The 14,829-nt window shown below is 43.6% G+C and overlaps 1 protein-coding gene and 1 long non-coding RNA gene across 3 annotated transcripts in view; one reads left to right on the forward strand and one right to left on the reverse strand.

Moving 5' to 3' along the window:
• Positions 1–3,909: 3,909 nt before the first annotated feature.
• Positions 3,910–4,737, reverse strand: LOC124045765. Its single transcript, XR_006840900.1, has 2 exons — positions 4,528–4,737; positions 3,910–4,413 (listed from the first exon to the last, which is right to left on the reverse strand). It is a non-coding gene; the product is annotated as an uncharacterized LOC124045765 (long non-coding RNA).
• Positions 4,380–14,829, forward strand: part of nol4lb (nucleolar protein 4-like b) — a 159,928-nt gene continuing 149,478 nt past the window's right edge. For both annotated transcript variants that reach the window (XM_046365357.1, XM_046365359.1), the window contains exon 1: positions 4,380–5,475. In XM_046365357.1, the coding sequence (XP_046221313.1) occupies positions 5,137–5,475 (339 nt within the window). In that variant the 5' untranslated portion in view covers positions 4,380–5,136. The remainder of the gene's footprint in view (positions 5,476–14,829) is intronic.

Here is a 14,829-nt window from a genome sequence, read left to right on the forward strand (position 1 = left end):
TGAGTTATTAAGAAATCTCTCAATCATCATTCTCACAATAGCACATTGGTAGTAGTCAGTGACAAGTATCAATGCTAAGAAGAGCTTGGTTAAAACCCTGGACCAAATGAAGCTGTAGTAGGAGGTGCTATCCAGCCTATAGTTGTTGTTTTTCGGATAGTGGATATAACATTGAAGATCTGACATTGTTTCAAAGGTACAAATTCAACATATTTTATACAAGGTTTGTCTATGTAGAAAATGGGTTACAATGATGACTTAATCCTGTGGTTTAAATTTCACCCTCAAAACAACAGTAGATTCCACGTCACAATATGCTGACAAATTAAGTTGAAACAATGTTGATTCAACCAGTTTGAACCCAGTGGGATGTTTCTGAACATATCAATGTAAATGCATTTACACACTACAACACTCCAGTGTTTCCCAATCCTGGTCCTGGGGACACAAAGGCTTTATACAGGCAATCCAATTCAGAAATGTGTTTTTTTTCTCACAAATTGGTCTTTTGACCAATCGGATAACCTCTGAGAAAGATGGTGTGAAAAGATCTGATGTGGTAGGTCAAAAGACCACTTAGTGGAAAAAATATCAGAATTGGGCTGCCTGTGTAAATGCAGCCAAAGAGGTACACATTTTATTTTTGCCCTAGCACTGACACACCTGACTCTAATCAAAGGTTTTAAAGGCTTTAAAAGGCTTTTTCAATTAAAGGCCCAATGGACAAAAGTAGCTTTTTAGCAAAAAAAAACATTTCTCAAGCGAGAGTTTAGCTAGTTCTGTCTGGGAGTGGTCTAAGTGGGGAGGGGAAAACTGAAAACTGCCTGTTATTGGCAGAGAGGTTTGTTAATGGTCTATTAACCAATTTAAAGCACAGTGATGTGACTATGGAAAACCGGACATGAAACTCCCACCCATGCAAACCTGCTGATTAGAAGGTCCTGTGTAGATTGTATTTTATACCAGCAACTATCAGGAAATAACACAGAATATATTTTTTAACACTTTTACAGTGTTAGGTTCATCTGCTGTTGTCCATGTGATATATACAATGAATTTTGACTAACCTGGGCCTTTAAGTGTGTTGGTTCTTTCTATTTTACGGATGAAGAGATTATTTGACAGAGAACAGACAGATATTGTAAGTTTGAATGACAGTGACAGATAATCACTAATCACTGGCTCACTGTAACAGAACCAAAACAAGCCAACTCAGTCAGGACAGACCCATAAAGTTGAGAGCTGCCCCGGTGCCAGGCAGCGGTTATGATTTCAACAGACTTTTCACAGAAACAGGAATGAAGGGTTAACCGCACATGACTAACAATTTTTCTCAAAAACCGTCCGGTCGCTTAGTTCCAGGAGCCCCAAGACGAAAAAGGGGAAAGGAGGCAGATGAGGGAGGAGGAAGACGAGTACGTTTTGTAATACACTTTCACTTCCCATGGTGGAGGTCTATTCTATTTCGATCCCCTCTGTTGCTTTTTTTGCTTTATTCCTCTGGGGCAGGGGCTCTCACTCATGCAGAGATGAGCCCAAAAACACACCAAAAACATGGTTGAATGTCAATGTAACGTCAACGCAATGTTAGCTTTGAGTGTAGCCTGTCTTGATAGTTGTTGTTGGGAGCCCCTGCCCTGCTGTATTCCGTTTCCTCCATGGTTCTGTGGTGGGGCTCTGGAGGCCTGGTTGGGCCTTGTTTTTCACAGGAACAGGTGTCACCCCAACTGCCCACAACCAGCGGTGAGAGAGGGTTGGAACTACGCAGAGACAATGAGACCACTGTGGCAACATCAGGCACATGTGTATGCACTGACTGTACAGGCACACATCGACACAGGTATCCAAGCACAGTGCTGCAATGCTTTGACAGAGAACTGACAGATGTAGGCTACTTTGTTGTGTGTCCTATGCCCCCCTCTCATGCACAAACCATAGAACTACATAGCATCATAGTGAATATAGAAACTCAGTTCATTTTAGATGCTATTTTTTATTAATCCCATTCCCTTCACGTATTCTTAATTTGTTAACTGGTAGAGGTGAGAGACTAGGGAGGAGAGGCAGTCATTTAAATTCTGTTTCAAAGCAACTCTTTGTAGCATCCCACACATCCGTTTTACAGGCTACATGGGCCGGACTCTAGTCCTCTCTGACCTACTGGCTGCTAGGGTCAGTTATTGAGCAATAAGCATGACTTTTACTTCAACACAAGCTGTGATGTTCTGTAGATAAGCCCTTAATAACGGAACTTCAACTTAGTTGACTGGCCAAAGGACAAGGTAACTGGCAGGCATTCTTTTGAGATAAACTGTAATGAAGCTGTGATGTATTTTGGTGTATACAAGAAATGAGGACATGTGTGACACATATCTGGTATCATTCATTGATGGTGAGCTCTAATGGTGACAGTAGTCTTTATTGTCAAATTTAAGGGCAATCTCATTTTCTGAACAATCTCAATATGCAGCCCATCACTAACAATACACAAAAAACGTTATATATATTTTGTTTTGGGGGGGGGGGGTTAGATTTCCTGTCCCAGGGCTTATACACCCAGGCCCCTTCATTTGACACAAACATAGCCATTTGGTCACACAGTGCCCATTCTCCTGTCTGTACCAAGTCAATGATATGCCCAACCCAAAAACACTGCATCCACCAGTGTGGTTCTAAAGCCTACAGCCTTTGACACAACATCAGAGGCTTTTGGATCAAGTCGTGAATTAACCCTGCAGTTCTGGTATAAGTAGTGTAGGGATTTCCCCAGATTGTTTTCTTTCTCCTCATACAGCTAGGATACATACACTGATATATGAAATACAATGTTTCCTTTAATATCTGGGGAATGACATGCACTGTACATACACATGTAGTATGGTATGGGCATACCGCGAGATCAATACACTCTTAGAAAAAAGGCTTCCAGATGGGTTCATAGGAAAACCATTTTTGGTTGCAGGAATAACTCTTTATGGTTCCAGGTAGAATCATTTTGGGTTCCATGTAAAACTCTCTGTAAAGGGTTTTACATGGAACCCAAACGAGTTCTTCCTGAAACCAAAAATTATTAGTCAAAGGGTTCTCCTATGGGGACAGCTGAAGAACCCTTTTAGGTTCTAGATAGCACCTTTGTTTTTAAGATTTTTTTTAAATGTACCTTGTATGTTCTGTGATGTATTTCACCTGGGGGAGCAGAAATAGTGGGTCAATATACTAGGTCATAAAATGCCATTGATCCAACATTATGTTGGGTGGTTTGTGATTGGGCTGTAATGGGATCTTATGTTTTACATATTGTGTTGCCAAAGTAGGCCGTTCATCTAATCTATTGGATGTTATGAGCTATTATCAAAATTGTAACAGTCTGGAAGTATTTTGGGTTAAGGTATCCTATTGAGGTAAACTGAGCATCTAGACGGTTGTGTTATCCATTACTATATGATATACTATACAGCTGACATGTTCAGTATGTAGCTTTCAAAATGATATGCATGGCCTGGTGAATGAAGAATAGGAATAGGTACAATCTTGCATTTATGGACTCTTGAGTAAAATCAGGCATATTGGATGTGTGTGGGCTCTCTTATTTTGATGTGTGAAAATGTTTTTAGCAGAATTGTTTTTGTGTTTTGCTTCATTGACTACAAGATTGGATGGAGCCACAAAAGGCCACTGACTGTTGAGAGAACTAAAACAGTTTAACTGACAATCTTTCTAAAACAAACAAAGATCAGGTGGAGTCTCACTCTAAGCAGAATATTGTCTTATAATGAAAACAATAGTGGGCTAGGATGATTTGGCTGTCTAAAAGACTCTGCCTCCAGAACACTTATAGCTGCAGCATGGGTTTGAATCCGGCACTGCTATTTCAACACTCTCCCCTCTCCATGTCTTTCATATCAAATAAACATCAAATATGTGAGGACTATGCCTACAATAATAACAATAATTATAATTATTATTAATAAATTAATTCATAGGTTTACTTAATTCCGTTATACATAGTATTTTTTATTATTATTATACCAATACAATAGGTTATCCAGTTATGACAATCTGGGTAGTGAAAATATAAAATATAAATTCAAATTTGATTGAAATTATAGCTCGTATTTTACAATGTAGCCTACCAATCATGTGCTGGCTCAAACCCCTGCATTTCATACGAAATAGGTTTTCGTTACAATGGGTCAAAGAAAACGTGGGGGGAAAAGCACACATGAATTCTTCATGTCCATATCCATCAAACGAAAGAAACAGTGCCAATAGCTCCATTTAGTCCCGCATGGGACAGTCGGGCAGCCCCGCTTTGTGCGTTTCGGCTTCTGGAACTGCACTTCCTGGATTTTAGCCAGCCATTCCGCGGACACATGTCCCATCGACGATACATGGTTTGTGGGTGTGTGGTATCTAGTGGAGAAGAACAAGAGCCTGTACATAATACCTACTATTCGCACACATGTATACTTTATCAATTTAAAGCTTTATCTAGGAGAGACATCGATGCGCGTTGATTTGCCTTACAGGAGATGGTTCGGGACGGCGGCATTCAAGTTCGATTCAAACAGGTGGAATACAGTAGGTGTCGGGTGGAGTTGGGAGGAGGAAGGTATATCATGACAGCACGGGTGCTATCTATCCTTCTAATTAGTAGCGGACCTGTGCAATATATGGACTCTGTCTTATCATATAGCCTTATTTATGTAAAATATTCTACCACGTTTGATTGTCTACTCCGGGACAGTAAAATTGTGATATTCAAACGGCGAATCTTTATTAGCTGGGAGACCATTGACACACAGGTGGGAGATACCCGTTTCTTAGGACGGCCCCTCTTTCAGTTCCTCAGAGCAGGATATGAGCTACTGACATTTGTTATTACCCTTTGGGACAGGAGGCGAACGTTTTCTGCTAACAGGTGTGAGAGAGAGCACACCAATCTTCATAGCCTGATACGGAATCCTTCCTCATTCGCAGGAATATCAATCTAAGTCATATGTTGATCACTTTCTAGCCAAGAGAGATACATTTAAAGGTTATTTGAAACATACATCGAATAAAACAGTGTATTATTAGTGTTTGGAAAGACCCCGTCCTCCTATTTAAAAAGACACGGGACATCAGAGAGAAATCATGTCAATGAAAAAACCCAGCTTGAATTTACCCAAAATGAGCAGAAACCCGGTGGTGTTGGAAGGAGAGATGTTCGGCGAATTTCAGGACTGGTGTCTCCGTACTTACGGGGACTCGGGTAAAACAAAGACAGTCACCCGGCGAAAATACAATAAGATTCTCCAGACCCTTTTACACACCGACGACTCCGACGCGGTCTACATTGAGAGCAACCACATCAACGCCAAATTCAAATTCTGGGTGAAATCCAAAGGGTTCCAGGTCGGGACCATTCAAGGGGACCTGAACAAGAATGGAGCCACTGACATACCTGTCCTGTACGTCCCCATCAAGGTGACGGTTAGTAAATGTTTCGTCTTTCATTGCTCTGCGCGTAAATGTGTGTGTGGTCTATGATGCCCATATTTGCCCATATAAATGTATCTATTGAGTCCTCGCACGCTACGGTTGCTCTACCATAACTTTCCCTGGACCTCTGATCCACCCCAATAGGCCGTTCTTATCTTAAGATGACAGTCATTCATTCCTGTCCCTGCTGTCATGGGCCAGGCAGTGCCACTATGCGTACAGCGCTTCTATATTAAGCTACTACCCGGTTTGCGCAAATAGCATCGCGCTGATAATAATGATAGACAATGATTTTTTTGCAGCAGAGACAAATTAGACTAAAAGCCCATATCAAGAGACACCTGATGGCATGATAGTCAAGTGTGTGTGTGTTTGCTTGCTTGCAGGCGTCCAAGCCACATTGGTTGGACCGATTGCGTTTTGATGGTTGTCGTGTTGCTGAAGAGACCGGGTAGAGAGAGAAGGTATATATAGATGCCCATCCCACCGCCAGCCCTTGTGTGCGCGTTTGTAGCTCACATTGGTAGCTGAGGGGGGCAAATAAATGATAAAATACCGGTAAAAAAAACAACAACATTCGTATGAGATATTTCATTCCTGGCATAGAGTACATTTGCCAGTTCCCAATATTTACATTATCTTGTCCATTTATGAATCAAAACAATTCAATGCTTCATTTCATATAGCCCTTCTATGATGAATATTAAAACATGTGATGCAGACATGGGTACAGCTGACAAACTGAAGAACTAATTCTATTTCACCTTTGTACCTGGTGTCAGACAGTCATTCTACAATTGAATTTGTGCAGCCTATTCTTTCAATGTTCTTCTAATAAGGTGTTGTATTGAAGGTTGAGGGGGGTAAACTGGCCTGAACAGATAGACATCTGGGACTATAAATGACAATGTAACCTCAATGCCAGTTTATATAGATCCAGGTTCAGACAGGGACAACTAAAGATCATGCATCAACATCAGGGATTTCCAGAGATGATTACACATTTCACAGTCACCCATTCACCTGCTGAGCTTGTCTAATGCACCTGTTTGCTGCTGCTTATTTATATGCCTCAGCATCTGAGTCACATGAAAAGGTTGCGCTCCTGTCTGCTCCCCTCTTGATAATGTGTCTGTCCTACATTTGAACAGGCTATTCTGAATCTCTCTCTCTCTCTCTCTCTCTCTCTCTCTCTCTCTCTCTCTCTCTGTCTCTGTCTCTGTCTCTGTCTCTGTCTCTGTCTCTGTCTCTGTCTCTGTCTCTGTCTCTCTGTCTCTGTCTCTGTCTCTGTCTCTGTCTCTGTCTCTGTCTCTGTCTCTGTCTCTGTCTCTGTCTGTCTCTGTCTCTGTCTCTGTCTCTGTCTCTGTCTCTGTCTCTGTCTCTCTCTGTCTCTGTATTTCTTTCTTTCTCTCTCCACATCTCCTTGTCCTCTGAGCTGACTTCATTGAGGTTGTCTGAAAGGATTCAATGGAGAGTCTGGTCCTCTATAGGGGATGTGCTGCTAGACAAGTGCAGAGTCTGTTATTTCTGTTCCAAACAGGGTCAAGGCTCTCTCTGATTGCTTTTGGAACATTTGTAAATGGCCACCGTTGAAAGTTTCTCTGTAGAAAGATATTAAATATACTCAAAATGCAATCGCAAAAAGACATTAGTTACCCAGCTTTTGGCTACAGGCAGACAGACAGTCATATGACTTGTTGACTTGCTGAACTCCGATAGTAGGCTAATTTGTGCGGGCTGGATACAGAACATTTCTGAAGGAGCTGTTATTCCGCTCTCAGCTAAACACAGAGTCAACCCCACTCACTGCAGCGTCTTGGCAGAAGCTAAGGCAGAAGCGGTAAGTCTGCTTTTTGTCTTGAGGCAGCAGGGTCATATTTTGACTGACTGTGAGAGGCAGTTTGCTCTCACCCAGACCTGCTGCTATTTGATTTATTTCAGTGGGTCACGACAAGTGGAGAGTACTGTAGGTTTAACGCAGGAGAGATAGATCAATAGTGATGGTGGAAACGCAGTCTTGCTCCCTTCTGGGTTCTGTTAAGATGCGTGAGCTTTCACCCTCACTGCTTGTTTTCTATTGGCGGTTTTGACCACTTGTAAATTGGACTGTTAGTGTGGGTGTGTGTGTCTGTTTGTTTGTGGAAGGGAGGGTGAATGTGTGTTTTTAGATGGGTAAGTTGTTATTGTGTGTGTGTGTGTGTGTGTGTGTGTGTGGTTATATGTGAGATTCCTGAGTGAGCAGGTTGTAAATGTGTTCTAAGTGCCAGTAGAGCCATGGCATGGTAGGCAGTGTGTGGATGAATGAGGCCAGAGCACTGGAAAGCTGCCTGAGGCCTGGAGAAACCTGGATGGAGGACGCCACACACACTGAACCCAATCCCAACCTGTGTGTGTGTGTGTGTGTGTGTGTGTGTGCGCGCGTGCATGTTCGCACAACAGACTAGAGTGTGTGTTTTGTGATGGGTGAAACTGTGTAAGTGTGTGTAATTCCCTCACATATAGGTATTCAATGTTTGTGCAACAGGCAGCCATGTAGTACTGCTCCTTCACTTCCTGTGTTGGCACATAATTATATGTCTGGACAGTGTGGATCATCTTCGGTAGGTTTTTATTAAACTGCTCTGAAGGATGGCATCACTCTAGTGTAGAAAATAGACTTCAGACTAATGTTTTTAGGAGAAACATCCAGCCGTCAGATGTCAAATCAAAGACAGAAAAGTCTCCTCTTGCAGGAACTCTGTACGAAATGTGACCTTTAGCATGATAACAACGGAGGATAAGATCATTTGAATCAACACTTAGTGAAGGAAAAACAGGTGGCCTTTTCACATTCCTGACCCGAACCAAAAACATTACGAGCCAGCACAGTAGGATTCAGGTCGGCACGATAGTATGAAAAGGGTCAAGGTGTGATCTTATTAAGTGGGGTGAGACAGCAGGACAGAGGTGTAGCACAGTAGCAGTACATTGAAAAACTGTCGGACAAAGGGAGAGAGGAACAATGGGACAGGCACAGCATTAGGAAGAGCGAGGACGAGGAAGTGAAAAATAGAGAGGGACGGAGCGAGAAAGAGGGGAAGAGAAAATAGTGTGTGTTGCTGAGAGGAAGCAGCACCACAGCTTAGCCATCACATGGAGTTGACACCAGCGTCTCGGCGGCTCCTATTAATAGGTCTTAACGCTTTTCTCTTTCCTCCACTGGCAGAGGGCCCTCTCTCTCATTCTCTCTTCCTCCCTCTCTCGCTCTCTCTCTCTCCCTCGATCTTTCTCTCGCTCGCTCGCCCCCCCTCTCTCTTCCTGCCTCTCTCTCGCTCTCTTCCTCCCTCTCTCTCGCTCTCTTCCTCCCTCTCTCTCTCACCTACTACTCCTGCTCTTAGAGAGGCCTGCCTTGGCTAAGTGCAGTTTGATCAACTGTTGCTGCTCTGTCCTCATGCTCTTCTCAACATGCTGTCTGTCAGCTGCTCTGTCCTCATGCTCTTCTCAACACGCTGTCTGTCAGCAGCTCTGTCCTCATGCTCTTCTCAACATGCTGTCTGTCAGCTGCTCTGTCCTCATGCTCTTCTCAACATGCTGTCTGTCAGCTGCTCTGTCCTCATGCTCTTCTCAACACGCTGTCTGTCATGTCAGCTGCATCCTTTAACTTAAACCAGAGAGGGATGAGAGGATAGAGAGAAAGAGGGGACAGAAAAAAGTGCAATGTTCTGTTTATACAAATACTTGAGTTATTGTATTTGGTCATAGAAATTAGCAAGCTTTTTCATTCTCCTGGGGCCATATGTATCAAGTGTCTCAGAGTGCTGATCTAGGATCAGATCCCCCATGTCCGTTTTAATTGTATCCACTGTGATTTAAAAGGCAAAACTGATCCTAAATCATCATTCCTACACTGAGATGCTTGATTTGGCCCAGTTTAGCTGTTCTCAGGTCAGGTATTAAGAGTAGGAGTGACTGACTCCTACTGCAGTAGGAGTCAGTCAGAACGTTATTTAAGACAGTCAAACAGGACATCTCATGTCCGTGGAAATAGGAGACAGATGGTCATCAATGAGGTTTCTGTGTTTGGCATCATGTGCAATTACCAGCAATAGAACAAATCTTTCCCCATAGGGTCACATGAGCGTCTGTCCCGGTCAGAGCCGTGTCCAGCAGCAGGCCCACACTACAGGGCCATGTTCATTAAGCACCAGACATAAGAACATGGACTGAAACAAGGAAGGACAACCTGGAGTTGTCCAATAAGAAACATTCATTTTTTGTTTTCTGTTGCAAAAACACTTCTTAACGTTTTCTGTTGGATGCCCTAATGAACAAAACCCATGGCTCAGTCACAACCCATCCTCTGCTCCCCTCCTGGGCTGAGGAGGAAAAACAGGATAATAGAAATAGACATACTGTGTACAGCACTGGAAACTGAGATGGCTCTTACAGTATCAAATGTTTCAAGGGTTAGTTTGTGTTTCCTGTCTATTTTGCCCTGTCTGTGTAAAACTATCTGTCTGTTTTGTGTGTCTGTGTGTTTGAGGAGCTATTTGTGTGTTCATGTGTGATGTATGCTCATGTTGGGGGTGTGTGATGGGAGGATGCGCTGTGTGTTCTCTGTGTGTGTATCTACTTTCCACCCCTTCCTCTCTCTCCTCCTATTTCCTCCTCCTCCTCCTGCTGTCCTCCGTGGCGGCGACGTGTCGATGGCCTGGGGTTTAATGGTGGCCCGCGGGGGTAACTTAATTGGGACGGCCCCCTTATCAGACCTGGGATCTCTAATCTCAAAGGGCCCCTTATCCCGCAGAAATAAATAAGACTAAATTGACGTGAATGGGAAGGCCTCTGGTTGTGTGGCTCCCCTCCCTGCCCCTGCCCTCTGAGGCCCAGTGCGTCTGTTGGGGGACAGTAGGAGGGCGTTAATTGCAGGGCCGGGGTGAAGCAGGGGGCATGCTCCCCTCTCCAAACCGAGGGGCTGCAGTCACAGCAGTCACCCAGTGAAAGTCACTCCCAGCGGGGACGAGCATGGCAGGGGGGCCGGGGGGTAAGGTTAGGGTTGGGTTGTGGAGCTGGAGGGATTGAGGTGAAATGATAGATTCCCTCAATGTGTCAGCTGTTGGTTTGTAGAGAAAAAAGTGTACTATTTAACACTGTACCAATAATTTGTTAGAAGGCCTCAAATATCACATTAATTTGTCTACTGTATGCGTGAATTGTGCAGTGTTGGTTCCTGTTTCAGTCAAGTCTTTGGTCACGTCCGGGTGTGTCAAACAAAAACACCTTAATGGTTGGTTGACAATAGAGTCTCCCACAATGCAGGTGTTGTCTGCAGGAGGAAGTTGGTGAAGAAAAACTGCAGAAACTTGCAGTCGACTGCAGTCAAAACTTCATGAACTTTGATCACATGGTTTTTGTAAAGTTCATGCAGTCGTCATGTCAAAAAAATAAATAAATGTGGGCGCAAGTCAGACAATGTTTATCCCCATAATGCAACAGACTTTGGAAGGCGGCGACCAATAATGGCCACTGACTTAACAAAAGTGATACTCTCGAACGCGGCTTTTGATTTTTCAGGCTTGGCCCGCCCTACCCAAACTTGTGTTTTTGTTTGGGAGAGTTGTCTGTATTATTGAATTATTATTTCATTTTTTTATGTCCAAGAGAATCCCGTTGTGGGATTTCCGAGACTACTACTGCCTATCACTAACTAACAGGGAAGAAATACAACCTGTACATCCTGTCCCTAATACTAAAACAAAACCATGTAAAAACAAAATATAAATGTTTTATCAAACTAAAACAGAATAAAAACGAGTAAATCAAGTCGTAAAAGTAACTGAAACGAAACTGAATTTCAAATAAAAATAGAAAACGAATAGAATTAAAAACACAAAACTAACAACCTTGGTGTGAGTGTGTGAACAGCTATCTGCTGGCTGTGCAGCTGTAAATCGTTGACTGGCAGTAATTGTGTTACAGAGAGAGTGATGTAGGAGAGGAGAAAGGAGTGGGAGAACTAAATAACGAGAGAGAGAGAGAGAGATGGGATGGGATGAGGCAGGGGATAAGTTCGTTTTTTGTTGTCCGCTCTGTGGATCCGCCTGTCTTCACGCGGACACGCGCACACACACACACACGGACACACACGTGGACATGCACACACACACACACACACACGCACATGGACACACACACACACACACATGGACACGCACATGAACACACACACACGCACATGGACACGCACATGGACACGCACATGGACACGCACATGGACACGCACATGGACACGCACATGGACACGCACACGGACACGCACATGGACACGCACACGGACACACACACGGACACACACATGGACACGCACATGGACACACACATGCAGTATAATGAAATCCACTTACTTTAGAGTGGGTTCAATGGAGGGGCCATCCAAAGTGTTCAGGAGCTGTTCAGTTCTCCCTCTGAGGTCCGGTCTGGAGCGTTCTACTTCTCTGGTCTCATCTGTGTTCTTTCTATATTTTACTATGAATGTGTTTTTTGTTAGCTTGGGGCTTTGTGCGTTCTGGTGTGTGAGACTGTGTGTGTATTTCTGTGTAGGATACTGCTTTTGTATGATTTTGTTCAATCAGTTTAACATAAAATAAAGACCTCTGGTAAAGGAAATGCATACTACACCTTAGCAGACTACATACAGTAATAGTAGTCCCTCTGTAGAATTAAAGACAAAGTCAATAGTACCTACAGTAGGTATCATAAGTATTCACCCCCCACCCCTGGATTTTGTCACATTTTGTTGCATTACAACGTGTCATTGAAATAGATTTAATTGTGATTTTTTTTATCATTGTAAAATTTGGCTTACCAAATCACATAACAAGTTACATGGACTCACAGTGTGTGAAATAGCCATTTTACATCAGTCATTTGTGAATGACTACCCCATCCTCTGTCCCCCATACACTATATATACAAAAGTATGTGGACACCCCTTCAAATGAGTGGTTCTGCAATTTGCTGACAGGTGTATAAAATCGAGCACACAGCCATGCAATCTCCATAGACAAGCATTGTCAGTAGAATGGCCTTACTGAAGAGCTCAGTGACTTTCAACATGACACCGTCATAGGATGCCACCTTTCCAACGAGTCAGTTCATCAAATTTCTCCCCTGCTAGAGCTGCCAGACAGTCACCAGCCTATTCAGACAGACCAAAGTTAAAAAGAGCTTAAGTCATGTGCAGAACAACTGCATGATACTGTTGTCTCCGTGGCAAAAAGCAAATCCCCCAACTTTAGGCCAGTGGCACTGACATCCTTGGTGATGAAATTATTTGAGAAGCTAATCAAGAAGGATATACTGCGTCAGGTTGAGAATTCCCAGGACCCCCTGCAGTTTGCTTACATGGCCAAGCGGGGGGGGGGGGGGGGTGAAGGACGCTACTCTAACCCTACTCAACTTCCTCTGCAAGCACCTGGAGGGCCCAAAAATCCATGCAAGGCTTCTGTTCATCGACTTCTCGTCTGCCTTTAATACTATCCAGCCTCACATACTAGCAGAGAAGCTCCTCTCCCACTTCAAGCTGGACGTGGGCATTGTGGGCTGGATAGTGGACTTCCTTACCGACCGGTCCAAACAAGTGGTGTCATGTCAAAGCAGCTCTGCTCCTCCACTGGATCCCCACAAGGTTGTGTGCTCTCTCCTCTCCTGTACATACGCTACACTAATGGCTGTTGTAGCGAATATGAAAAAAGGCACATCAAGTTTGCTGGTGACTCGGTCATCGTCAGTCTCCTACAGGATGGAACGTCTGAGCATGGGCCTTCCTCCAACTGAATGTCTCCAAAACTAAAGATATGGCCATTGACTTCAGAAGGCAGCCACTGAACCCCACACCCAACATGGTGATGGAAAATGACATTGAGCTTGTCAGTACCTACAAGTACCTGGGAACAGTGTTGGAAAAGAGGTTGACGTTTGAGGAGAACACAGGTGCCATCTGTAAAAATGGACAGCAGACCGTTTTTGTTGTTGAGAAAGAACTCTTTTTAATGTCAGTAAGACAATGATGACACTGTTATATTGAGTTTTATTGAATCCATATTGATGTTCTTAAATAATTTTTTCCACCTTTATTTAACCAGGTAGGCTAGTTGAGAACAAGTTCTCATTTGCAACTGCGACCTGGCCAAGATAAAGCATAGCAGTGTGAACAGACAACACAGAGTTACACAACAATTAACAACAATTAACAAGTCAATAACACAGTAGAAAAAAAGGGAAGTCTATATACAATGTGTGCAAAAGGCATGAGGAGGTAGGCGAATAATTACAATTTTGCAGATTAACACTGGAGTGATAAATGATCAGATGGTCATGTACAGGTAGAGATATTGGTGTGCAAAAGAGCAGAAAAGTAAATAAATAAAAACAGTAAGGGGATGAGGTAGGTGAAAATGGGTGGTCTATTTACCAATAGACTATGTACAGCTGCAGCGATCGGTTAGCTGTTCAGATAGCTGATGTTTGAAGTTGGTGAGGGAGATAAAAGTCTCCAACTTCAGCGATTTTTGCAATTCGTTCCAATCACAGGCAGCAGAGTACTGGAACGAAAGGCGGCCAAATGAGGTATTGGCTTTAAGGATGATCAGTGAGATACACTTGCTGGAGCGCGTGCTATGGATGGGTGTTGCCATCGTGACCAGTGAACTGAGATAAGGCGGAGCTTTACCTAGCATGGACTTGTAGATGACCTGGAGCCAGTGGGTCTGGCGACGAATATGTAGCGAGGACCAGCCGACTAGAGCATACAAGTCGCAGTGGTGGGTGGTATAATGTGCTTTAGTGACAAAACGGATGGCACTGTGATAAACTGCATCCAGTTTGCTGAGTAGAGTGTTGGAAGCCATTTTGTAGATGACATCGCCGAAGTCGAGGATCGGTAGTATAGTCAGTTTTACTAGGGTAAGCTTGGCGGCGTGAGTGAAGGAGGCTTTGTTGCGGAATAGAAAGCCGACTCTTGATTTGATTTTCGATTGGAGATCTTTGATATGAGTCTGGAAGGAGAGTTTGTAGTCGAGCCAGACACCTAGGTACTTATAGATGTCCACATATTCAAGGTCTGAACCATCCAGGGTGGTGATGCTAGTCGGGCATGCGGGTGCAGGCAGCGATTGGTTGAAAAGCATGCATTTGGTTTTTACTAGCATTTAAGAGCAGTTGGAGGCCACGGAAGGAGTGTTGTATGGCATTGAAGCTCGTTTGGAGGTTAGATAGCACAGTGTCCAATGACGGGCCGAAAGTATATAGAACAGCGGAGTCAATCACCACCTTCCGGAGACACCTGAAACCCCACCTCTTTAAGGA

This window comes from Oncorhynchus gorbuscha, linkage group LG10 (genome assembly GCF_021184085.1).
Source record: "Oncorhynchus gorbuscha isolate QuinsamMale2020 ecotype Even-year linkage group LG10, OgorEven_v1.0, whole genome shotgun sequence".
Taxonomy (NCBI): Eukaryota; Metazoa; Chordata; class Actinopteri; order Salmoniformes; family Salmonidae; genus Oncorhynchus; species Oncorhynchus gorbuscha.